At 38.1% G+C, this 27748-nt stretch overlaps 2 protein-coding genes across 4 annotated transcripts; one reads left to right on the forward strand and one right to left on the reverse strand.

The window, feature by feature from the left end:
- Positions 1–169: 169 nt before the first annotated feature.
- Positions 170–7373, forward strand: CCT8 (chaperonin containing TCP1 subunit 8). The gene is made up of 9 exons (XM_022087035.2): positions 170–501; positions 1517–1819; positions 2584–2782; positions 2966–3027; positions 4070–4207; positions 4719–4964; positions 5185–5388; positions 6603–6839; positions 7061–7373. The coding sequence occupies exons 1-9, from the start codon at positions 442–444 to the stop codon at positions 7268–7270; spliced, it is 1659 nt and encodes a 552-aa protein (XP_021942727.1). The 5' UTR covers positions 170–441; the 3' UTR covers positions 7271–7373.
- Positions 7369–27535, reverse strand: LOC110841458 (glutamate receptor U1). 3 transcript variants are annotated; one of them, XM_087346049.1, is made up of 13 exons: positions 27442–27535; positions 26570–26718; positions 19704–19883; positions 18844–19025; positions 18109–18411; positions 17051–17157; positions 15961–16143; positions 15363–15598; positions 14289–14503; positions 12833–13089; positions 10970–11273; positions 9369–9627; positions 7369–8082 (listed from the first exon to the last, which is right to left on the reverse strand). In XM_087346049.1, exons 2-11 carry the CDS (start codon positions 26628–26630, stop codon positions 10994–10996), a joined length of 2004 nt encoding a protein of 667 aa, XP_087202175.1. In that variant the 5' UTR covers positions 26631–26718; positions 27442–27535; the 3' UTR covers positions 7369–8082; positions 9369–9627; positions 10970–10993. The 3 variants fall into 3 exon arrangements, with proteins under 3 accessions (XP_087202175.1, XP_021942723.1, XP_087202174.1); XM_022087031.2 differs by having other exon boundaries at positions 11044–11273; positions 26570–26823; XM_087346048.1 differs by having other exon boundaries at positions 26570–26823.
- Between the last annotated feature and the right edge of the window lie 213 nt (positions 27536–27748).

Raw genomic sequence — 27748 nt, forward strand, 5'->3', positions numbered from 1 at the left:
AAAATTAATCAGTGCCGTGTTTTAAATGGATAGATGCTGTAGGAGTTAACATTTTTACCGACGGAGCTCCTGGCACTGGTTACTACTATTAGGACCTATGTAGTTCCGCTATTGCTGTGGATAGGTGGAAGAACTATATATATGGATGACGTCAAGTGACGCTTTCGTTGCAAATTTGCATTACTAATCTGTATTTGGTGATGTGCGGTAGACACAGTATAGAAAGTGGTTTATTTTCTCAGTTTTTTTTACTTGTGCATTCCATAACGTCATTTGGGATTCTTTGATTATATCTACTACAGATAAACTGATTCTTACTGCAGTGTCGCTACTTGCTTTCTGTTCGTTCCTGGGGAACTAAGCTCAGTCATATTTGTGCACGAGCATTCCAGAAACAGAATTTAGTTATAAAAGGACAAATATTGTACTTTTATTGTAAAAATGGCGTTACATGTGCCCAAGGCCCCAGGTGTGTCGCAGATGTTAAAAGAAGGCGCAAGGGTAAGTTGAAGGAGGTCCACATGCTTTTTCATGTATTGGTTAAATGATGATTTGACTTTGATTATAATGTTTGAAGAGGTTTGTTGTTTCATCCTATTTTGCGATATAAAAAGAAGCCGCGTTATGACTATGTATTAAATTGCTTAAAAGTATATTGCACCAATAATTAGGCAACAGAAAATACTGTTAAACTTAATTGAAGACCCATGTTGAAAAAAAGTAATTGGCTGCGTTAGAAAGCGTGCCCATTTAAAATTATGTTTTTTCGTTTAACAAAATGAAGTAGTAATTTGATTAATGTGATGGGAATGGGTAGTTATTGCAACGAACAGGACATAGAATATTATGCTGTGCAACTAGAATATAATTTCTCTAACATTTTTGTCCTATTCATCGCCCTGATGACGGAGACAGTATGACCTCTGAAACGTTGGTTAACATCGACCAGACTACACAGCGCAACAACCCAGAAGACAGAAATCTTCATTTTTGTCCTAGCTATACTCAAGCTTAGAAAGCATCATAAATTATCAACACGAAACTAAAGCAGAATTTTTCATATGCGTTGGTGTAAATATTGATTAATTTACTGAAATTTGCCACAAACAATATCTAAACTCTATACTAACATAATATAATAATCTCACATCAGTAGTTAATTTCCCCACAGGAATTCAAAATTACTCCAGTATTGCCATTGATAATATTTTTAAGACATTTCAGTAAATATCGTATTTCTATTGAACCAATGAAGTGATGTTAAATCTCATCTTGTGCGCATTCTTACTTAACAGTTTTGTGCTGGCAGTCCATCTTTCTTCCATGCCATATTTAGAACTCCGGCTTTTTTATGTGGGTTAATCAGGTTCAGTTTGAATTCCTGAATTATATATTATGCAAATTTGTATGTAGGTTTTGTATGTGAGATGTAAATGTCTGATGTTATGTTGTGCATGCATTTATCTAGAGAGCTTCTGACTTCATACAAATAATTTCTTATATCATCTGTTTGCAGTATTTTTCAGGTTTAGATGAAGCTGTTTACAGGAATATCAGTGCTTGCAAACAGTTTGCAGAAACTGTCCGTACTGCATATGGTCCAAATGGTATGAACAAAATGATTATTAATGAGCAAGAAAAGTTGTTTGTTACCAGTGATGCAGCAACAATAATCAGGGAACTAGACGTTGAGCATCCTGCTGCTAAACTGATGATCTTAGCATCACAAATGCAAGAGCAAGAAATAGGTGATGGAACTAATTTTGTTATAATATTTTCTGGAGCTCTTCTGGAAGGTGGAGAAGATCTTCTGAGGATGGTATGGTTACGTTTTTATTATATGAGTCATTACTTTGTCATTTAGTTGTTGGCAGTGTTACTTTATTGACATATACTTAATTTATCTTGGAGAAAGTACCACTGGTATTTCTAGAAATATGTATGGACCCCAGACTGTCCTGTGGTTGGGGATGCACAGAAAAATTATTATTTCACTAAGGATTAAACTGCTGCTGTCCATGTAATGTCCCTTACTGAATTACCGTTGATATATTAAAATGGAATTTATAAAATTTAGCTACATTATTTCATACGACCTATACCAACAATGGCTTTTGGCATGAGAAATAGGATTTTTAAAGCTCTGTTTTTAAGTATATGATTTGAGGTTTTCATGGTAGGAAAATGTAGTTTTCTGGGTTGTGATACTCTTGTTGGTGCGCCTACAAGACCATACAGCTTCACAATGTAGAAAACCACAATCCATATTTTTCCAAAGGTTTTGGAATTTTCAGTTTGAAAAATTTATTTATTGTATTAGATTTTCTGACAATTTCTTTGCCATAATGTTTGAACTTGTTGATAAATATAAATTAAAACATGAATATTTAGTTTGTCTCTTGACAGTGATGGACAGTGACATAAAGAACAATGTCATAATATGCAAAGCTATTATTTTTTCATTCTGTACTACTACTCTTCTCTCTTCTTATTAAATACAATCATTATATTGTAATGCTCCATCAGATTATGTTACTTGATGGGGAGTGTGTTATTATTAGTGCTGCTTCTATTTCCTTTTAGGGTCTGACATCATCAGAAATAGTTGATGGCTATGAACTTGCTCTAGAAAAAGCTTTGGAAATTTTGCCAACTCTCACATGTTATGAAATTAAGGACTACAGAAATGAAGCTGAAGTTGAGAAGGGCATTAAAACTTCAATTATGAGCAAACAGTATGGCAATGAAGACTTCCTGGCAAAGTTGATTGCAAAGGCTTGTGGTAAGTTTTTTGGTGAACTGTCTTCGATCAGTGCATCACTATATATTATATTGGATACTTAAGAAAGTATGACAGTCCTTGCTAGTGTTTGGTATATGGGCTTGAAATTATAATTTTGTGGCTAAGGCATGTTATTCCTTCCCTGAAATATTAATTGTAATTTGTGTTTCATATTTTGTACAGTATCCATCTTGCCAGAGAAGACAACATTTAATGTGGATAATGTCAGAGTGTGTAAGATCGTGGTAAGCATAATTTGAATTACCAGAACTTGTAAGAGCCTTCAGATTTCAGGGGATTGAAAATTCAGTCAGTATTTTCTATATTGCCATCTTGGATTTGTAATTAATTGACAGAAAGATTGGTTGATCTTGTGAGTGATTGCTAAAAGAATTGAAGGGGTACGGCTAAATATGAAAAGGGGTATGATTGGATTGATTTTCAATGATAAGTGAGCAGTAATGATATTGCCAAACTTACTGTCATTGCTAAATAAACATAAATGGTATGGGCATATCTATATAATGCTGTTTTCTGGTTATTGAATTTGTGAGTGAATGGGAACATGTACAGAGGTGAGCAACTGTTGATTTAAAAAGTAATTTTCTTTTTCCAGACTAGAAACATTTTTATGTTGAGAACTACAAAAGCTGCAAAATTTGCTCTAAAATTAATCTTGCGACCATAATTCCACTTCTATTCAGCTTGATGTTGATGGTGTTCATTTTGCAGAACCCTTTAAAGTTGCTGATGCTTCTGCCAAGCGTTTTCAGTCTGTTTACAATACCCCTTGTTTAGGAGTATAATAAAGAATTGAATAATAGACGAGCTCAGTCACACCTGAGCATTCATCTTAGCTGGCCTTGTGGACACAATTTCAGCCATGATGTTGGAATATCATTTGTCTGCTAAGTTAATTAAAATCTGGACTTGCTTTCTCTACAGAAGGCTGCAATTGATTATCTGTATTATGGTTGTAAAGACATTTATGATTAAAAATGGGCACAATCAACTGCATAGTTTTATGGGATTGAATGAAAACAAAATATTTATTTTTGTACAATTTATGTTTAATAGAAATTATTAATGTATTTTTTTACTACAGCTTTTTCTGCCACAAGCCTCTAGTTTATAAAAATGTTACATTTTCATTTCTACAGTGTCGAAGCGTTCATTCCTAGTTCATATTATTTCATTATTTTACATTGTCAGAATTTATGTTCTAGACACCAGTTCGTCTTGTTAATAGGTGGATTTTTGTGATATAAAATTGTTTTTTTCTGACAGGGCTCTGGCATGCATAACTCAGAAGTAGTACAAGGAATGGTTTTCAAACGTCTAGTAGAAGGGGACGTCACTAAGAAGTCTCAGGCAAAGATAGCTGTATACACATGTGCTGTGGATGCCATGCAGACTGAGACGAAGGTAAGATCTGTTATCCATTTTTGCCCCTAGTCTACAAGATACGGATGTGTGCAATTAAGCTAGCTTGGGCATGCTAGTTGCTTTTTAAATCCACCAGGATAGTTTATTGGTGGTTGATAAGCTACAAGATACTGTATATGAATTATGTAACATGGACATAATGGGACTTGAGGAATAAAAGTTGTAAAAACAGTCTTCCCATCTCCTTGGCCCTTTTGTCTATGTTTAATGCTTTAATGTTATGTTCTACCACATTAGGTTTAGCAGAGAATTGAGGTAATATATACCATACCTTCTCCCCACCACCCTTTAGCCCCATGTATAGGTTGTTTGAAGAATGTAAGGAATATTGAAGGACTGCATTGGCAACTACGTTGATTTTATGCCAAGGAAGTTGGTTAATGTTTACATGCTGCAGGTATTAAATTAAAAATATAGCTGCTTAACTGAAAGAGAATATAAAATGATATTTCATACTGTTTCATGAATATGTAACTGATTCTGTTTGCAGGGCACAGTTCTGATCAAGACTGCTGATGAATTAATGAATTTTAGTCGTGGAGAAGAAAACTTGCTAGAAGAACAAATTAAAGCTCTTGCTGAGTCTGGAGTTGATGTAATTGTGGCAGGTGCCAAGTTTGGTGATATGGCAGTTCATTACATAAACAAGTACAAAATGATGGCAGTACGTCTACGTAGCAAATTTGACGTGCGGAGGTTATGCAAGGCTGTTGGTGCGACAGCATTGCCTAGACTGGTAAGAATTGCCTTCTATTTGCTTTATATCTTCTGAGTTGCAGTGAACTAATTATGCTTGATACAGAATCTGAATGAACATGAAACATTTAGTTACAGAGTTCTTCAAAAAATTTCTGGTGCTGAGAGTTTATTTGAGCCTTTGTCAATTTCCTTTTGCACTTTTCTTTTAGAATTTTATGACATGAGTAACACATATATGTTTACACTCATTCTTACAGACACCACCAACCCGTGAAGAATTAGGTTATGCTGATGATGTATTTGTTAATGAGCTTGGAGATACTTCTGTGGTAATATTTCGCATTGATGGCAGGGAATCACGCATTGCTACTATCGTAATTCGTGGTTCTACAGATAATTATATGGACGATATAGAGAGAGCCATAGATGATGGTGTCAATACCTTCAAGATCATAACCAGGGTAAGTTTAACATTTATCTATAGTGGCATGCTCTTATACCACAGTTGATGGGATGTTTTAAGTTTAATACAATGAAAACTGGTGGTTAAGTGTGTAATATCTTGCAAGGTACAACATATGTGAGTATGATGATTTTTCAAAACTGTAATGTATTATGAATTTTAAATTAATATACTCAATAGAATGCAGCATTACCAGGGGTTAGAATAATTTTTCCAAACATTGATATTCAAACATTAATACATATAGAATGTAACTAATAGACATTGTCAGGCTGAAATTGGGATTCTTAAATTTAAGAAGATGGCGTGCTTAATGTAAAAGGAATGAGACTTTTGTGATCATTGAGGTAGACCAGGGAATATAGGTAAAAATGTTTTCTAAATGAATACCAGTAGGTTCTTATTTTATATACTGCAGTCCAATGTAGAGAACTGTTCCATTCAAGTTGTCTGAAAATAAGACTGTACAAACTTTTTAACACTTTTACATCGCCAACACTTTCCAACTTCAATGTAAAAACTTGGTTGTTGGACAGATACATTTTTATTTCCTCTTTGGTCCCACAACTTGAAATGACCATGTGTTACAGTGATTTCATCATTCATACAGTTTCATTATGATTACTAATGATTCATTGAAACTGCACATGTGAAATTCTGTATAGCAATAGATCAGGGAGATCCCATTCACTGATTTTCTCTGAAACATTCACATGCCAGCAGTTAGAAGCTTGGTGATGTTGAAACTCCGAGGATACGTCTGACAGATTTAGTGTAATGGGAATTTGAGCTAATGGAAAATATACACAGAAAAGGATTATTGTATAATAATTAACTTATAGTGCAATGAACATTTTGTCTTATTGTACTTGTCATAAAATTTATTTATAAGTACCTTGGCTGGGGTTACCAGACGCCCCATTTTGACTGTGACAGTTTATATTTTTATCCTGGTTTTTCTCATTTTCTTCTGTTTTGGTAAAATGAGTTTATAAGTTACACAGGTATTTATGAGTCAGCTCACACTGCTGTCATTGTTACTGAGCGCATGGAATATCATAATTTGTAGTAATGTGTTCTCAGTTCCATTTTCTGCAGTTATGGTGATGATGATGGTATGGTGGAGAAGGGATAATACAGCAGTTGTCAAGCACTTGAGTTGTTCGTAGTTTCCGTTGTGCTGGACATACTGTATTCAGTTGTTTTGTGTAGGATGGGAGATTTGTTCCTGGTGCTGGTGCTACTGAAATTGAATTGGCTCGACAAATTACAAGCTATGGTGAGATGCAACCAGGTTTGGAGCAGTATGCTGTGAAAAAGTTTGCTACAGCACTACAAACCTTTGCCAAGACTCTGGCTCAAAATACAGGAGTGAAAGCAAATGAAGTGATCTCAAAACTGTTTGCTGCCCATGAAGAGGGGAAAAAGAACTATGGTTTTGACATTGATGTAAGAATACTAAGACTTTGTACACTATATTATACAAATATACATTTTGGAATTTTGGTTTCAGACATTTTCTCCTTATTCATAAAATGTCAAAGTTACTTTGAAGGATTAATTTGTTTTGTTGTACAATAGATATTTTCCCAATCTATAACAAAGGATTTTTTTGAATGAAGGAATTGTTGAATTTTAATGTGAAAGAACTTTTTGATTTTATGTTACAGGGAGAAGGAGCTGCAATTAAGGATGTAGTTGAGGCTGGAATTATTGATCTGTATTTAACAAAATTTTGGGGTATGAAGTATGCCTTAAATGCTACTAATACCATTCTGAAGGTTGATCAGATCATTATGGCAAAACGTGCAGGTGGTCCCAAACCACCATCAGGTGGTCCCAAACCACCATCAGGTGGTGCTGGTGATGATGATGAGTAAAATTTGTCATCTCTTCCCCTCCTTCATTTATCTTCTACTAGCACTAATATTTTATATTACGTAAAATTGGTCTGTGTTAGAAATAAAAATGTGAACAATTGTATTTTCTGTTCTAATACTTTAATTTATGCTTTCATTAATACTGTTTAAATGCTTTTTATAATTAAAGCCATTTACATTCCTGTGATGTAATCATATTTATGTTGTGAATACTGCAGTAGTTGAAATTACCTACTCAAAGCTATGCATGCTTTGCTGCTCTTTAACATATAAGTCAACACAGCTGAGTACTTGAGTGGTTATTCAAACACTGAACTGTTTCTGTTAGTGAATCTCTTGACATTTTAGCTTCACTTGTATCAGTTTTGATGGGCTGGGCTCCTGCAGCTGTTACCCTTCTCCACTTATGGTAAAGATGATATACTTTCCTTAGAGATGGATTTAGGGATCCATCAGCAAGGTTAATATCTGCATTCTGATTAAGTTTAATTTTAATTTCATGAACTTCACATGCTTCAATAGGAGTCAAGCCATCCCTGAAGTAACATTCAAACTCTTCTGTAACATTTTGGCTTATTCTAAGATATTTTAACACGCTGTCACATTGTATGTGATGGTTGTGCTTCAGTTCCAAATGCATAACTGCACTTAATGGAGGGTCCCTTCTCAAATATTTGTCCTTTCTTGTAGTGTTTCTGTTAAGCTTCTTAACCTTTATATCAATTTTTGCCTTGCAGTCTGTTGAGCGTTGTGAATCCTTGGATTTGTTCCTGTTGCTTAAGTGGCACATCCACGTTTTGTGAAATACAGATCTGTGCATCAGAAAATGATGATTAATATGCAACAAGTTCACACAGTTTAATGTGAAGAAATAATGGCATAAGCACATTACAGGTCATATCCATTTCAGAAAAGTTTAAAAAATTTGAAGTTTAGGTGAGGAAGAATTAGGTCCTCTCAGAACTATGTGTAATTACAAGAACTAAGATACTAAAAAATAACTAATCTTTGTCTCTCCGTCTTGTTGGTGAACTTTTTCAACAGCATGCTACTTGTGAGATATGTAAAGGGAAGTTGGGCAGAAATTCAGACGCAGTGTACAGAGGCCATGAAAAGTACCAGTGTCTGTTCAGCTAAGCAAATTTTGTTGTTTTCAAAACTTGGTTCATCAGTATATTGCATTGTGAAGAATGAGTGAATACTAAGTTTTGTTTATGACTGGACAGAACAATGTCACAAGGGACAGGGAAGCCCATGGAGACAACACTGTGTGAAGCTGTTGCATACAGTTTTCATATTCAGGGAGTGTTTATGGTCACTGCAGGATGACCTGTGGAAGCAGGAGAGGGAAACCTAGGAGACCATATATAAATGAAAGATGAAGTCAATGAACTAACTATCTGGACGGCTCCAATGGTTCTGTCGTATCAAAATACACTGTAACTAGATATCCACAATCTCCCTGCCAAGTAGGATTTGAGGTTTTCATGGCAGTGTGCCTGAAGATGGCTGTCTTCTGGGTTCTACCAGACTATATGGTGTAACACCCCAGAAGAGAGCCATCTTCATTCTCCCTGTTCCCAAAATGAAAGCCTCCTGAGGTAACAGAAGCTACATAGTTTAAAGGGAAAGGTGTGCAGGAGTATTCAGGCATGGCATAACCATTAGCAGAAATGTCTGACAGCATCTAGTAAAATGTACCATGGTTAAAATCCATTATCTTGACTGTACCACAAAATTATGTGATTAAACAACCGGTAGTGGAGAGAAACAAAAGTGTAAAGACAGCCACACTGGTCCCTAAAGTTGGTCTGGCGGTGTAAATTCTTTAATTTCTACGATCATATTGGGTTGCAATAAGCAGAAGTATTACAGGTTATGTTGGCCCATTTAAGCACTAAGACTTACATATGCAAGTTTGGCTTAACACACTTCTATGCAGACACTAAAACAATATATTTTTTTCAGACCAACAAATCTTATACCGCTACTTCTGTAACAATATTCAAGACTGATCAACAAATCTTGTCAGTACATAAAATCAGTTCACTTTCAAAGGCCTGTTTATAAGAAACATTGATTAACAAAACTGTCATACCTGAATGGTGTCGTAATTACTTTTGCAACAATCCATTTTGTTCTACTTTTTGATTCATATGCTTTCAGCCAACGTTCACAATCATCCTTATTTTGAAGGTTAGCTCGAATTAGAATACATTTTTTGCCATCTGAATCTTTATCGACATCGTACACAAATTCACTTGGAAGATCATCTAACGAAAACCCAGTATCCATTTTATGCTGTAATGTGCCTCAATTTCAATTTTATGTAATATGTTAGGTTTTATTAATAATCCCTGAAAATAATAATAATAAAATTAGCACGACATGGGAACAAACACCGATGATAGAGCCATACAACAGCAATTTGTTCGTCTCACACATGACGAGTTCTACTCCTGTGGCCTGCCATTTGTTATACTCTCTGCATGTGATCTGTGCCGAACCCTAGTGTCGATTTACAACATTTAAGTTTAAAAAAGACGAAACTGAACACGTAAGAGAAGGTCTTATGAGTAATGAGTTTTGTAAACATTAAATCAGTGCTTACACGTGATAGAAGCAAACTGTTGTTGTCATATGATGCAGTGAATTTGCTACTAACAGTAATTATAGTTGTCAGTTCATTCGCCTGGCGTATCCAACTAGTTACAGGAGCGAAAGTAACAAGAATGCTTTATAACCACGCCGCGAAGACAAATGGAGGAGTGAAGGTGTCATTCCCGCAATCAGTTAGAGGTGAGTAACCAAGCAATTCACGACTCTTCCATCCCTAGCACGGTAATCGGGACCAAACCGTACATTTCGCGTACGTCACTAGCTGACAGGTAGAAGGAAAACAAACACATATGCTATGTAAACCAAAGACTTTGCCGACTTGGAAGTATGACAGAGAGTTACAAAGTACCGCCACTGAGAAGAAAATACTTACATTATGGACATTATATGCGTCCTTATCGGAATAAATTTGTAAGTACCATCAAGGAGACCAAAACCGCACTAGTAGGTCTATTGTTCCTCAATGTTGAGAGGCTTCATAAACAATACAAACGATAGGGAGGGTCGGCCAGTGGAGTTGGAGAGGGCTGTTGCTATATCAGAACACATACGCAGTACCTTCATTATTTTAAATATACTAAACAAGGAATGTATCTGTTTTCGTCCTTTTAGAAAGACACGTGAGTAAATAAAGCTGTTAACTTGTTATAGTCAGAAGCATGGTAACATTCTTGTAGGGGCGTAACTTCCTTTCTGTATTTTGAAGTTCAGGAAGTACTGCTGCATTTAGAATGGCCACAAGCCGAAGGGTGGAGTGTTATTTACCTCGCTCCTCAAACAACGCCGAATCAGGGAAATCATACTACAGCGTTAAAGGAAGGAGTATGCATCTGGCGAAGAATTTAATACTGCCCATGGCGATGTTAAGATATTAATAATAATACGGCACTTTTAACATCTTAAAAAGGAAATAATCAATATTGCATTCAATAGATCAACATAGTTCTAGCGTGTACATAGGTTGTTAGCTTGCTTTCCTTGCTACACCGAATTCTTCATTTCGTAACTTTTGAAACACTTGGCGGATTTTCACTGTGATTAGTGTAATATTCATCCCACTAACTACGAACAGATACGTACATGGAAACTCTCTTGCCTGCCCAATTAGACCCGGAAGAACATGTATTTTGTGCGCAACTGCTTGCTTAGCTGACCTGACCATGCGTTTTTGCGCTCAGTCTGTCTGTGCTGCCACCAGCTTGCTACCATTTCTGTCAGCAGGAGCGCCAGAGAAATTGCCACGCCTCCTGACAAGATGGTCAGTAGTGGCGTTATCTGCCCGACACTGACACTGGTCCACATGTTCTGTGCCTCTGGCACGTGGGCCGCCCAGGAGTCCAGCTTGTGTTTGCGCAGCACGCCCCCAGACTGCATCCTCGAGATTCTGCGGAAGAATGCAGTCCTGTCAAGTCCTCCTTTGGACTCTGACCGATAATCTTACAAAATACTACACTCAGCTCCCATGTTAATAATAGACATGATTCGAAAGTTGTACTCTTTGGAGTACGCTGACATTTCGAAGATGTTATTTACGGCCCGTCACGTAGACTACTGTTGCCCTGTGATTCGGGGTCATTGTTGCGGTAATGAAAACCTTTTGGTTCCATAAAAGACGAGGAATTTCTTGGCCAGCTAAGAACCACTTTCTCAAGAACAATTGTATGTAGAGTTAGACAAGATTCATCGGCGCAGACAATGAGTATTTGGTGTATTCATTCTGTATCTTAAAATTACAGTTCATCAAATTAAATAAACACATTCTCGGAAGCAACGCTAAATATAATTATAAAAATATAAAGCTGCCGAATAATTTGCTATAAATTTTGCTCGCAATGTTATCTGTAGAAGGAAACAACACGTGACCAAAATGTAGCTCACGCTAAAGAAACCGCTTCGCCTGCAAGAGTTAGTTGATAATCCGTTTTTACAAAGTTCTGTAACATATGATTAGGTATTAATTTTTGTGTTATATTTAAAAACAAATGATACGAAGTGCGATCGGAAAGTTTATAGACTGAGCCTATAAAAACCCGTACACTTATTTCAGGTATTAAATTCATCCATCACCCTCGAAGTAGTTCCCCTGGGAGTGAACACAACGATCCCAGCGCCGCTGCCAATCCTGGAAGCATCCCTGGAAATCTTTCTTTGTCAGCCTGTCTAGCACCATCTGCGATTCTGCCTGAATCTCTTCTATCGTCTCAAATCTCCTTCCCTTTAGCTGAATTTTCATCTTTGGGAAGAGGAAGAAGTCACACGGCGAATAAGGAGGGTGCGGGATGACGGCCATGGTGTTTGAGGCCAAAAACTGCCGAACTTTGAGGGCGGTGTGCGCTGGCGCGTTGTCATGATGCGTCGCATGTGGAGTTCTTCCTTTAGAATCAGCTGACAGGCCCCATAGCCTATCCCAACAATGTCGCACAAGTCGTTGATGGTACGACGTCGATCTTCGTGAATGGCCTGCCGAATCTTCGTAACATTTTCGGGCGTTGTGCTCGAAGATGGTCGTCCAGAACGCTCGTCATCATCGACAGAGGTTCGGCCATTTTTAAAACGTGAATGCCACACAAAAGTTTGTGCACGACCCATTGCGGACTCCCCAAATGCTTGCTTTAGCATTTCATAGGTTTCCGTAGCCGTTTTGGCGAGACTTTGGCAAAATTTGATGCACACTCTTTGTTCATGAAAATTCGCCATTCCGAAATCGCAGGAGGGTAGGTGTAATGCACTACGAAAACGCCCGTAACTAAGAAACAAATGCTAATTCGATGATGCCGGCTGGCACACTGATTCACTATGAATGTAGGCCGCACCCCCTAGCGGCAGAAGCTCGTAATACATCCGGTTCGCCCGCTATTGACACAGTCTAGAAACTTTCCGATCGCACCTCGTAAAACTCATTTTGTTGTTAGTAAAGCTCACAAGCTAAGTGCAGACACTCACTGATAGTTCAGTAGACGCCTGTACGGGTTGTTGTCAGTGACCACCATCCCCAACATGAACACGTAGCTGTACGATAGTAACGCTATATTGCAGTTCACCAAATCCCCGACTTCTTTCACAGCCTCCAAGCTTGTCCAGAAAGCGTACTTTGTGGTGCAGACACGCCGGAATCCTTCCAAGTTTGTATCGACAATGTTGTTGGGGTCTGGTTCGATTATTTTGTCGTATATTTCATTCGTGATGCCGTGATCTACATCCTGTAAAATGGAGCTTATCGTTATTTTGAATTCACATATGTTTTGTATATATGTTTAACACAATGACATAAAGATTTCATTAAAATCCTTTGGAATCATGATATGTCAGAGCAACTATGCACACCAGTTTCTTCTGCTGTGATCTAAGGAGAAGCTGTTGTGCTTTTCAGTGCAAATTTTTCGGCCAAATTATCTTGTACGTAAATAATGGCGCTAAAGCTTGAACATTATTCATTGCAAGGAAACAATGCTCGTTAAACCGCCAGGTATAGTTCTAAAATAAAGCAGGTTGATAGGGCAGAGGATGTTAATACTATAGCAAATAACTTCGTTTTCTATCTTTCATAACACGTAATTTTTCTAAGTTTCCATGGGACTATACTCCATATCTTATCTTTGGGGGAAGGGGCTCACACAATCTTTCCAACAGTCTATATTGATCACGTTTGACACCCCTGCCTTCGAAGCAGTGTCCCGAAATTCAAGAAAGCTCCCGGCCGCTGCTGTGTACCGCTCTGTTTGATTTTATGGTTATCGGCGATTATTTGACTTTAACATTTGGTGAAGAAATGTTTTGTTTTTATGGCCTAGAATTGTACATTCTTTTAAAAATAAGAGGGAATGGTTATGAAAAGCGTGTTGTAGCACGGAGGCCTGAAGTGAATATTAATACACACAAGAACTACCACATATTTAATCACGCGGCTTTTATGCTTTGTGCACGTTACATACGTCTTTTCTCCACAACTTATTTTGCTATCCATCCTCTTATATATACGGTAATTACACTAGTCTCTTCTACAAAGATGCGTGGGCACTATGACTTGTTTAGTGAACGCCTTGGTTCGATTGGGGCTAGAGGACCAAGAAGAATAAAAGAGCATATAAAAACTACATTAATGAGCCATTGGAATTGGGCATATCAAATTCTGTATGGATATAGGTCATAAACTTACCCACAAATTCCGAATGAAATATGTCTATTTTCATATGTAAACAGCTACAGTTTTGAGGTTATATATAATTTAAGATACGGTAGTCGGAATCTGTACTGGCGAAACCTGTTCACAGCAATTAATTATCAAATGGTCATTCAAAGTTCTGTCTAGTTTTACTATTTAGATTGAAGGAAAGTAGGCTTCATGAGATCTTCCCAGAAATTCTGGTCTTTGATACTTGGAAACATGCTACATTCTCACATTTTTGACGATCCTGACGTAATGGCGTATCATTCCCAGTTTGTAAGTGCCATCTGCGGCGAGCGCCTCAAGCGTTTTCACGTGGGGCTCCTTGTTCTGAATTGTGAGGAAGGAGATGAGGGTGGCCGAGTAGGCGGCGAGCACCACCACTGCTGTCACGTACCCCAACCAGTACACCAGACGACACGCGCAGGACTTGGGCGTTACGTCATGACCTGCAGAGACAGAGACAAACCGCCATACGAACTTATCACATAACGTGGTCTAGTGTTTGATACCCCTGCTCCTTATTCAGAAGAAGATTAAATAGTGAGGAACTGCATAATTCAGTCTTCACCTAATACTGGTAGAATCAAATCAGGGATCGTGTGATAGGCGTGATATGTAGAACACATGGGGCAGACGAGAAGAGCTTACAAGATTTTTGTTGGAAAATCTAAATGGAATGGACCAATTCGAAAACTGAGGTACGAATTATACTGGTACTGGATACTGGAACGACCCTTTCTTCAAGTGCCTGAGCACTGCGGGTCCCAACTTTTCGTTGGCTTGATCTATAGACATTCGGTAGGACTCCTTGGACGAGGGATCGGCCCGTCGCAAGGCCTCTACCTGTACACAGGACAACGCGGACAAACATCCATGGCTTGAGTGGGATTCGAACCCATGGTCCCAGTGACCAAGCGGCACAAGGCCCGCGCCTCAGACCGCGCGGCCACTGTGACCCCCGGTACGAAATGTAGAAGAGGAAATATTAATTTTGCTCGGAATAGGAACCAGTCACTGGATTTTGTGAACTCTGTAGTGAACCGTCGGGTTTCATAAAAGGCGGGTCCTTCTGGAGGGGGACCGTGCATCATGGAATTAGTTGGATGGCTCATGGCTTTGTATCAGCTGTGAACAAAAGAGTAATGCACATGTAATTTCGCAAATTAATGTTAAGTTCACACTCAGTCTGTACGTTACGAAAAATTAGTTTCTCACACCCACGGTGCTTTTTACAATTTCAGGTATCAAAAGCAAATATCATGTCAGAAAGAATAACTGTTATCAGTATGGTGAATTCGTTATTACCTTGTTGACAGAACATACTGAACACGTAGAATATTGATATGGCAAATGTGTACTGTTTCGGTGTCTCGTACTCTGGGTATGCTAAGCGTTGTCCAACGTAGTAGAACAGCGAGAGACAACCTGCGATTACTAAGATGCAGGAAATCAGGCCGAACCAGAGCGAGGGCTGAAATGGTCCGAAGAAGTGGTTCCACGCCATGTCTTCATTGTCTGCCGGTTTCAATACTATCACAAACCTGCGGAGATATACGAGTTCATGTCCTAATGAGCTAATTACATGGCGCTGGTTATTCATTGAGAAGTTGGTACTTAGCTTGCTTTCGCAGAACTCAATAGCTTAAAAGAATATATAACTTCGGCTTTCGGACGAGAGCCGCATCGAATGTTTGGTGTTCGACGTGGCTGTCACCTGTAGGCCGAAGTTATACAGTCCACGACTGTAATCTTGAGACTTGCGGGGTAAGGAAGATAGCGTCTTACTTTAACGCTACGGACTTCCTGCATTCCTTGCAAGTCTCAAGATTACAGTCGTGGATTGTACATTGAACTCCAGCTGCGTAAACCTACAATAGAATATTCATAGAACTGGCTCACTTACTTGCTTCTGTGCATAATGTATGTGTACTCCACAATTTTGGCTCTTTCATTGACGCAGCGAAAAGCTGCTACGCCAATGTCGTATTTTTTTAAATGCACATCATATACCATCTTGGCGAAAGGATCTGTCTTGTCGTTTACTTCGTAAGTGTATGATTTCTCTTCTAAGTAAGTGAAGTTGGTCCTGTAAACACAGGAAGAAGGTTCAATGTAATTAAGTACCATTTAATGGTTCTTTGCTGTGTTGCTATTTTAACTGTAAGCTGACATAGTGGTGCATTTTTAAAAATACTTTCACTTAGTTAATAAAACAATTTAATGTTTTTAACGAACCAGAAGTTTCGTTACTGTGTTCACTATTCATCACCAGTTCAGTCCAATCACCAAGTTCACACTCCATGAAAATTTATTTTGATATTTCTTCCTATCTATACGTAGTTTTCCACGAAATCTCTTGGCCTGACGTTTCCTGATCAAAATCTTACTAATTTCTCAACTTTTCATATCACATGCTTCTATTTTTGTCTTTACCACCTAATTTATATTCCCTCACATTTGTTACGTTTCCTAAAATGCTTGATGCCACTGTTGTGGGTTGTTCTCCTGGCGCAAAACCTATAAGCTAGAGGACACCCCCTTATTGGCTGTCCGCGACTGCTTATTCGATATTATTGCAGGCCTTCTCCTCCAACCGCAACCTTGTGGAAACAATCTTTGTCTATTTTAAAACATTCTCTGATAGTGGCACTTCGACTGCGTGTACCAGAGAATGACTGAGGATAACCATGGAATATCTCACAGTAGCCGGTCTCGAAGCCGATGATGGACCATTTGTGTAGCAACTGAAACCTCTCCATCCGTACTGTCAACTCTTTGGCCTAGAGGTCAGTGATGAGATTCGAACTGTAGTAGCGTTGAATAGAAATTTATTATTTTTGTTTGCAACTGTAAAGTTTTTTCTGTACGACGTATAATTTTTATAGTAACATACCCAATCGGCCACATTCTTACTAATTGGAAAAGGACTGTACCCCATTTTGAAAAGAACTAACAAAAACAGCCTTTTATGCAGGCTTGGTTTTGTTACTCACCTGAAATGTAGTTTATTCTCAAACTCTTTCCACACGAGACCAAAGAAACCCCCTGTCACAATGGCAGATCCGTCAGGATTCTTTGCAATGGAGGTGTACGGATTGTCCTAGCAAACATTCGAAGTGTATGTTCAGAAGTACAACAGCTCAATTCAAATTCATTACTAATGGGAAGACAGTCAAGTTTTATTTTGCATAAATACCTGATATGTCAGCTTAATATACTGATACACTTTCTGGCTCATTTCGAAAATGAATTTAAACAAGATTATAAAAGAATACAGTATGCATTTAACACGCACATTCGACAAAAGAAATTATAAATTATGCTCATAAAACTGTTGTGAAACTTGTTCACTTTGAGTTGATCTGTGGAAGTAAAACTCTTTACTAAACTGAATAATTATTCAACGATGAATGATTTACCCTGTAGACTGACAAACAAACATATAAATTCACATCCAACGATTTATTTTTAGTTGATGCTTATTCAAGTTGGCGGGAATTCAAAATTGTTTTCTGTTAACTCTTATCACTATTACTAACAGAAAATTAAGTACATAGGCATGAAACTTGTTTGGTGTAGGCCTTTGTATCAAAGTTACGTCTCCCCGTCTGAATTATTCGATTTTCAGGGGTCTTAGGTCTACACTTCAGCCCGTTGTGGGGTAGAGCACAATCGTCTTAAAACTACAACATGAAAAAATAAAGGGAAAACTAATTTAATTGATTTAGTATAGACCTGCTTGTGGTGTTTTGTGAGTGCAAAAAGGGGTTTCAAAGGCGATCCTCTGTTGCATTCAGTCTTACATATGGAAAATCATTTTTCATTCCAAAACGTGATTTTGGATTTTTCGTAATTAAAACAAAATAAATTTGACGAGATTGAATATCATACGTAAAAATGACACTCTATGATATGTCATTACGAAACTCTAAGAGAACAAGTAGACTTCGTAATTGAGTGGAATAAACCAGCTTGTATCAGTTTATTGGACGAAAACAAATGACACGCACTAATTGGCAACGTACACAACGCGGAGTTGAGGTACGCTTACTTGAATTGTAACAGCTTCCATGATGAGTCCATGTAAATTGTTTCTCCTTTCATAGAAACCTATATCGGTGAGATTCAGGACTTTGTTCCCAGCATTTATCTCGCCGAATACTTGTTTCTGCAGTGGATAACCATTTCTTACTCGGTAAACTTCTGTTAGTTGGACGTAATCTTCTGGTCGGTGTGCCACAACGAATTCACTGTCAACTGGCACATCAATATCAGAAAAGAAAGTGTCAATTTCCGTTCCGACACTAAGTAGCATTAACCAGACTGAACGTGCGAAATGTGGTTGTGTTGCCATCTGGAAGGCAATAAACAACAGAGTTAACTTCTTACTGAACAGGTTCTGTCAGTTTCAATAATTAAACCAACAATAAATCTGTTTGTACCACACACTTAACAATTTACTGTCATAAAGAATTCTTCTTGGGTTACAAGCCGTGTCAGGTGGTACTGAACTGAAATACGCTGATGATGAGGGCGAAGATGGTTCTCGAAACGTTAGAGTTTTCTCCATTTAACCACCTGACACGGCTGGTAACCAGAGAAAAGTTGATTGTACTTGGCCGCCGCGAAAGCTTCATATCACAAATTTACTATCAACTTGCATCTTAGTGTACTTTTTTTGAGGTTTCAAGACCAGATTTAATACGTATTTATTATTTGCCTCATTCGTGTTACATGCCTCGCACATCGTACTAAGCTTGAATGAAATATGTTAGTTAATCATTACCTCCTTCAGAGAAAGCATCATATTCTGGTCATCTGAAGTTAAAACATTGACAGGTCGATTCTTCTGGCATCGAAGGTATTTCAACGATACGTCGCCTTTGCCAGTATTAAGGGTCGCGCTTGTAACCGTGTTCTGAGACATTGTCTTGCTAAGACGCACCAGCGTTAATTTATCTCGTAGCTCTGAAATAAAATTAAACCAGACTTGCATGAATTTTCCAGATTTGCGTAGAGACTGCCCCTCCACTCGAAACTCTGAAAGGAGCGACCAGGTCGTTACACTTTCTTTTAACCGACTTTCGTAATTAAACACCTGGGAGGAAAAGCAGTTTAATTTACATGTTATTAAAATAGAAAAACTGAGATAAAGCTAAACGCGGTTCCTGTAATTCCACAAAAATGTAAAAGTGACATACGACATGTGATAGCCCGCCTCCATAGAATAATTGAAGGCTGTAGTGAGACAATATTTTTTCATTATTCCTGACTTTCTAAGTTATGTTTTCTCATAAAATTGAACCAATTGATAGATTTCTGTAAAAGTTTACATCAACGTCATGCCACTAGAGGCGACTCCACTTTGTTGTGTAACACCGTCGATAATTCCAACTTGGCGGACGTGAGAATTTCTGTGGTACAACCAACATTACCGCCATTACTAGCGCCCTATAGAAAAACAATGCAGCTTTTTAAAAGCACAGTTTATCTTTTACTGTGGTGATTACAACCAATGAAATTGCTGAAGTGCGGAGTTAACATCAACTGCTTCTGGGCTGCTGAAATTATATTTGGACACATTTTGGCATTCCAATCGCTGTATAAACTCTTAGGATGGGACTGAACCCTCGATAGTAAGCTCACCATAATGGGTTCGACCATTTGAATAAAGGAAGAATACGCATCCTGACCGGAAGTATTGCTGCAGTCCGATGATGGCTGCCGTGGTCTCTACCAGGGTCAGAGCTTTCTCAATCTGACCGGGGCAGAGTTCCACCATCGCCAACACTATGAGGAACTTGTTCCATGGCAGATGTTTCATAGCTGTAACGACATGTTACAATAGAAATTATCACAAAGGGAGAAAGATTAAAATGTCTCTGGCGCTTAACAAAACACGTATGGGGGTGGGGGGTGGAATGATAGCTCTGCGCATTCTTAACGGCAACAGATGAAGCCGAGTAGTCAGCGTCACGCTCCGGTCGCTTTACTCCAGAGAAAGGAAACTCGATACCCACTGGAGGTTGGAAATTGTCATATAACAAAACGGACTCAAAATTAACAGTTAGGTCTGTCATGTAAACCACGCTATGCATTGCATTTGTTTTGAATCTTTGTTTGCTTGGTTTTATGTTCTAGCGATGTTGCCTCGGAACGCAGATGGGGATTGAAGATTCCATCACTGTCTGTCGCACCATGAATTCCGCACTCTGCATTAAGTTTGAATCTTTCCTGATGGGGGAACTTGTGAAACAGCTTTTGGGGTTTCAAGGAACACTGCTTTGTCTCGCATTATAAGCTTATATTTTATATTAATTTATATTATACACATCTAGTTACGAAAAGCGGGTACAAACATGCTTGTTTACAAAGCAAATTTAACGCCTTTATGTGGTATTAAATCCGAGCTGACGTTATAATCACACACATTGGATACCTGCGATTTAATACAATGCTTATGAAATCTTATGAGATGTTGGACGCATCTGTTTATAATGTTCTGGGGGCTGAAACACGGCTCCAGCTACATTTTCTTATGGGATGGAGCAACCGACTCCAAAATTCCGGCAATCGACCGGTTACAAAATTAAATGCCACAAGGGAAGAGGCGGAATTATACAGATACTGAACAGAAACTACTTAGTCGGCCAAAGAAAAACAAAACATGAACTGGCATTGTCAATAGTTATGAAAGTATTGTTTTAGTTGCGGTTAAATACAAGATGTTCAGAGAAAAACACGCAACAATTCGAAGTGGAATCTCGTACAGAGTTAACTACAATTTCCATACCGGCACAAATGAAACCATCAACCGTCTGTTTGTAACTCTTTAGAGACGAACTGATGTAAATAATATTATAAACTAGGTTCTTAATTCTAAAATTGAAGCCGCATCGCCATTACAAATTTGGGCTCAACAATAAAGCACATTAATGATCTTTACGGAAAATTTTCTCTTTATTCTGAGAATAAAATAAGAACTGTTAGTAGACGCTGTAAGTGACAGGGTTTGGTACGCCTGTGTGCTGTAATTTATAAAGGGATAATACGGTGTCTCATGTTTGTCCCATGTCCAGCGATTTTAAATTAATTTCACCTGCCTCTCCGTCAGAAATCGAATTCAACGTACTTTCATTGTTCGGATTGTAGTTTACAGCGTTTTAGCATTCGTGTTTAAATACTTTGACAATAAATCGTGGGAAAGTCAGTAAGCAGACTTGTATACAATAAATAATTCTACTCGGTATGTTTTTATTAAACAAAAAATTGACAGGTTAACACAAGTTCAGATATAAATGATCATCTACAATTTTATCAGAGTAGGCTCAACGTGCCGACTATAAAATTGTTGAATACGAAGTTCCCGGAGATGGGGAGAAAGATTTCAGTAATCGCTTTTGAAACACGTTAATACGAAGAATAAACACTGCACAATCGATTTCTGTTGAGCACGTGAGAATTGTTTGCTTGTCCATACAATATCGTGGCACTAGATTGGCTGCTGTTAGTACCAGTGATTGTCATGACAAAGTAAAGTTTGTCCCACTACACGCCATGTAGGCGCTTGGGGGGAGTGGAGGTATAGCTCCTCTCTTTCTTGACCTCGGCACTAGATGGGGGTGAGTGGCCAGCATCACGCCCCGGCCGGCTTTACCCCCGGGAAAGGACCCCGGTACCCATTGTAGAGGAGGCTGGGTGGGCCCCAGAGCCGGTCTGGACGCAGAGGCTAGAGGAAAAATCCTCTGCCCCCGTCGGGGATCGAACCCCGGTCGTCCAGCCCGTAGCTAGTCACTATACTGACTGAGCTATCCCGGCTCATACTAGTCATAATGTAATGAATGAACACTTTATGAAGCTAATAGTACTCACATACCTCAAAGCAAGTAAGCGCAGTTTCTTATGTAGTAAATCACTTACCTACATAAAATTTATAAACTTGACAGTAAAATAAAGTCAGAACAATCAACCAGTTCAGACCTACACTGTGATCGACTTAAATTTATCTGCTACATTGTTTGCAACAACACATTTATCCATTAGAATGTGGGTTTAAATTGTGTTGTTCATGGATTTGATTCGTACCATCCTTTTCTGTCATAAAATTAGGAGTTTTACAATTTGTACTCTGCACCAAGTATTATTAGGGTGATAACTCGAGGAGGATGAGATGATATTAAGTCTGTATGATAATGAGTTATGTAGAGACGCCTAAATCATAGCAATGCTAATTTAAGTAAAACTTTTCCTGCGTTTTTCTGGAGGAACTGAAGAAAATCACAGTAAACCACTGTTAGGTTACCTGAACTACGGGCACAGTTTTTAACGCGAAGTCTCCCGAACACGAAGCATGAGCCTCTTTCCTACGGAGTAAAGCGACTGGAGCCTGAAGCTGTTCACTCGCCTTCTAGGTAAAGAATGCGTGGAGCTTGATTCTTCTACGTCTTTGTGATACGGTGCTCAAGCACGGGGTCATCTTTGTCTTAGAGCTGAGAAGGCGTCGTTAGATGAAACAAGAAACAATTAGGAATATCAAGACATATTATAATATTTTGTCTTTTCGAAGTTTGAATGTTTCTGACAACGGTGCAGAACATTGTATTAAATTTGTATGTTTTGCCTTTGTCCATTGTATGTATGCCAGAAAATTACGTTTCGGAATTTGGTTCTGCTTCCGTTATCAGATAAAATGAGAACAGAACTATCTATCTGATGATGGAAGTAAAACCAGCTTCAGAAACGCTGCAATTTTGTGCGACGGACAAAGTCCAAAAGAACAATTTAACATTATGTCTTAGCTGATCAGTATTTTGTGACAGCTGATACCTTGGACCTATAAACCATTTGCATATGACATGAGATGAGAGGTACGCAATAAAGGACATCAACTGCTAACGATAAACATACAGTATACGTATGTAGTGACGCTTTCAGTAAAACCCCTTCATGTGTATGTTGTACATTGTCATATTCTGACATATGGTTTTTTGAAATAGCTATTTGACATAGGATATTAATATTTCATGTTATTGTCATGCATCCCTTCATTTCAAGGAAAAGAAAATAAATGTTTGGCAGTAATATATATTTTATAAAAAATAAACAGGATTAGTTAAATAAATAATTCATTCGCAAATATTGCTCACGAAGTAGTGTAATTAGCCCTTGACATGAGACCGTTTCACCTCAGGCTAAAATAACATAACTGCGTAAAATAATCCTTATACGAAATATGACCGTAATATACCAATATAAATATTGTGGATCGACAACCGATAATAATCAGTGGACAAATTATGGAATATGTAGCATAATACTGACGTAAACCAGTAGTTTTTTTTATCGAAGCCGTCACTTTAAAGATATTGCTAGAAGGCATGACTTTTGTGGCAAGATATAGACATTTAATTTAACTTATTCTATTGACTTATAGTTCCTAGGAAAAACGTAAAATAATAATGCATAAACTTATATCGCATGTCTTATTAACATTAAGGCCCCATGTTTTTAATTTCTACAGTAATCAGGCAAACACCCGTTTCCTTCCCTCGTTACAGACAGCTGGCGTACGTCTCTCCAAGTCCATTTACCTTAAGTTAAGATGATGTTGCTCCTAAGATGCTTTTAGCTGTCTTTATAAGCCCTGTTGTTCTCCTCGGGTAACATTTAATGCGATACGTACTACCTGCTTTAACAATCAGAAACTATGCATTTTACGCAATATAGGTTTCGTATAATTCTTAGAGTAAACAGGAATTGTTTATTGAAACAAAATTAACCAGTTCATCTTTGTGATAGTGTAGTGTTGTGTTTTCTTTGCGGTACGGACTGAATCTTTAAATATTATTTTATAGAATGGTTAATGAATAATTAATTATAATTAATATAGAAAGCGATCGTGTTCTTTTGCCTAAATTAACATTATCAATAGGCCTGTAGGACATGGTTTCTTAGAAATACATACAATGGGAAAGTGACATTGATAAGGTCTGCCCAGAACTCCTTTTTCCCGCTTCGAATATCTGCTGCATTAAGCGATGAATCGTATTTAAACTTGTAAAACCGAAAATAATAAAAATAATAGGCTACATATAAATTTAGATCTTACCTAAAAGAAAACACAATACTCCTCCATCACAAAGATGAGTTTGTTAATGCTGTTTATTCTGATACGAGGTGCGATCGGAAGGTTTCCAGACTGCGGGTATAAAAAACCGTACACTTATCTCAGGTATTAAATTCATCCATAACCCTCGAAGTAGTTCCCCTGGGAGTGAACACAACGATCCCAGCGCCGCTGCCAAGCCTGGAAGCATCCCTGGAAATCTTTCTTTGTCAGCCTGTCAAGCACCATCTGCGATTCTGCCTGAATCTCTTGCCAAAGACTCGCCAAAACGGCTACGGAAACCTATGAAATGCTAAAGCAAGCATTTGGGGAGTCCGCAATGGGTCGTGCACAAACTTTTGTGTGGCATTTACGTTTTAAAAATGGCCGAACCTCTGTCGATGATGACGAGCGTTCTGGACGACCATCTTCGAGCACAACGCCCGAAAATGTTACGAAGATTCGGCAGGCCATTCACGAAGATCGACGTCGTACCATCAACGACTTGTGCGACATTGTTGGGATAGGCTATGGGACCTGTCAGCTGATTCTAAAGGACGGAAGCGGCCGTCAAAGTGGCACAACCACAACTGGCTGCTGCATCATGACAACGCGCCAGCGCACACCGCCCCCAAAGTTCGGCAGTTTTTGGCCTCAAACACCATGGCCGTCATCCCGCACCCTCCTTAGCTCCGTGTGACTTCTTCCTCTTCCCAAAGATGAAAATTCAGCTAAAGGGAGGGAGATTTGAGACGATAGAAGATATTCAGGCAGAATCGCAGATGGTGCTTGACAGGCTGACAAAGAAAGATTTCCAGGGATGCTTCCAGGATTGGCAGCGGCGTTGGGATCGTTGTGTTCACTCCCAGGGGAACTACTTCGAGGGTGATGGATGAATTTAATACCTGAGATAAGTGTACGGCTTTTTATACGATCGCACCTCGTAATCGTCCATAAATAGGCATACACTGTGAAAAAATGCACAGTTATAGAAGGTACTGGAATTATTTCCTGGGCGTAAAGCTAACCACTCACTTCCATCCAGTACCAAGGTTAAGAATTCATGGATTTATACCTCCGCTTTTCCATACGTGTCCATGACTTGGAGATTAGTTACGCACAGAGCAACTTTACCTTTTACCGTCATAAGACGCATAAGCGAGGTGGCGTTAGACTTCGGTTAAATTAAATCCATGTAATATCACTCTCTCGTCATACACACTGTGCAAGCAAACAACACAACACAACATTCTGTCGTTTCTGCGACTGGGTTTAGTTTTTATGAAGAAATACTTTACGAATAGGGATTTGGAATAATGTTCATTAAATGACAATCGATACTTTCCTTTCTGGCCGTACGATCTACTCTTTCCATAGCTGCAAGAACGACGCTAATTGGCCTCATTATAAGTACTTCATTAGACATTTCGTTGATGTGGCAATGTCGTGACACGTAGGACTGTTACATATTTCGATGTCAGCGTGCACTGCCGTAGTTACAGCTACTAACATAAAACATAAAGTTCGGAATAATTTATAAAGCCTATTTTTCGTGATATGGTGCAATGGTTTTGGTGAGATCTTACGAGCTCTATATTTTGTATAATATACCGCTGCATATTTGTGTACAATGGGTTGTTTGTGATAAAATCGGCAAAAATTTTATTTAAGCTACGTTTATATTTGAGTGATTGGTCATAAATCAACATTTAATTCGTTCGACAGCATTTAGTGCTGAAAATCAATACTAAATTTCAACGACATCCAGTCTTCAGGTATGAAACATGCGGACGGACATAGCAGAAACTATTTTCCTATTACACATATATTTCATGCGCTAATGCAAATAACTCACAGTAAAATTTGCGTGAGATCAGTTTCACAACGTTTAGTAACACTATGAAACCAAATGGTAACTATGTGTACCAGCTACTTTAACAGTAATAACTCTGAATTTTATATTTACGCCTATGGGTCTTGTATGATCAAGGTGCATTAGTCTGTAGATCTTCGTAATGTTTAAGTCTTATGTTTTCTTTGTCGTACAGACTGAATCGTTAAATATTATTTAGGCAAGCTTTGGCTTGAAATGGTTAAATTTATCTATTCAGAATGTAACAAAAATTTATACATTTATTATTATTATTATTATTATTGGCTACGATGAATTAGAATAAATTCACTGGTGACAGGATATAAATCCAAAATTTACTACCTAAGTATGATTACTGGTTTAGGACCAATATTACAGATCATCTGTAATTTAGCAAAAGTAAGACTTCAGCCTTAAGTCCCTCTCTAAACCATACAATAATACATGCATTATTTCTTTTTGAAAAGCCAATAAAATTAATTTGCGACTACTTTCCAAAAATTGTTCTTCGTTTTTTGTACTTCTAACACTTACCCCAAATTGTCTGTTCCTGAACCCTCTCGATTTCTTTGGTCTCCACCTTTCCTTTAGGCATCTGTTCTTCCTGTTTCCGCTTTTTTATTTTATTTGTCTTCACTCTGAATTTGTGTTGCAGCTGTTTCTTTTGGTACCCTTCATTTTATCTGATAATATTGAAACATCAATTTTTATATGTCTGATTGTCGACCTTGTCTTGTAATGCTCAGAAAAGGTTTAAAAATGTAATTTGTGATGCTTCACTCCGTTTTCTGAAATGTATAAACCTCACTACTCACACAGTTCCTTAACCGGCAATGACATAACAACCCTCTATTGGACACTTCTAGGTCTGTTCCTATGAAAATCAGTTATAACAGAGTACAAATGGAGCAATTAATTATCCTAACTACATATATTACTTTGGAACAATATTACAACTTATGAAAATATTATTACAATTCGGAATTCTAAACAGTTACATTGCAGATAAAAATTCAGCATTGTTTTAGCAATTATCCTTTGAATAATTATATTTCAACGTGTGTAAAGTCAGGACTTTCCTTTACTACTACCACTTGAGACTTAGTTAAAATTTATTTCTTTAAATTAATAAACTATGTATCGTGTGTATCGAACACGAATTTACCCATCCATTCCTTCTAAAGCAGCAGTCTTCTGCATGATAAATTCAAATTAATTAATAATCCGTGCTTAGTAACTGTCAACACTTACATTGCCTTCATTTACAATTATTGACCTGAAATTGGAGGTGACTGTTCATAAACACGTTTTTCTTTTCAGTGAACAGTAAATTATAAATTAACACATGTATAATAGTAGTGTGTATGAATTAGTTTATAGTCTAATATATAACAATTAATTCTCACCTTCCCGCATCGTTTGACTGTCATGTTCAGTGGTCCGCCACTGCGGAACTCTTATGAAGGAGGTGCAGTGAAATGTAACACTTGTTGAACACAAAACTATTTCAGGATTATTCATATTCTTCTTCGTGGGCGTCGACGATGGGACGTCGGCGCTTGCGTCGGAACAGCCAACACTCGACAATCAAGGCGAGTCCGCATAGAAAGCCGTCCGTTCCCTCTTGGTTGAGGATAGGAACAATTTCGTTCACCCCGACCTTAACCAAATTCGTCACGTAATTTTGAGAACGAAGTTGTCTGTAGGGGTGAG

The sequence above is a fragment of the Zootermopsis nevadensis genome, unplaced genomic scaffold (genome assembly GCF_977971745.1).
Source record: "Zootermopsis nevadensis isolate Lab colony 2312 unplaced genomic scaffold, Znev_1.0 Znev_ptg000010l, whole genome shotgun sequence".
In the NCBI taxonomy this organism is placed as follows: Eukaryota; Metazoa; Arthropoda; class Insecta; order Blattodea; family Termopsidae; genus Zootermopsis; species Zootermopsis nevadensis.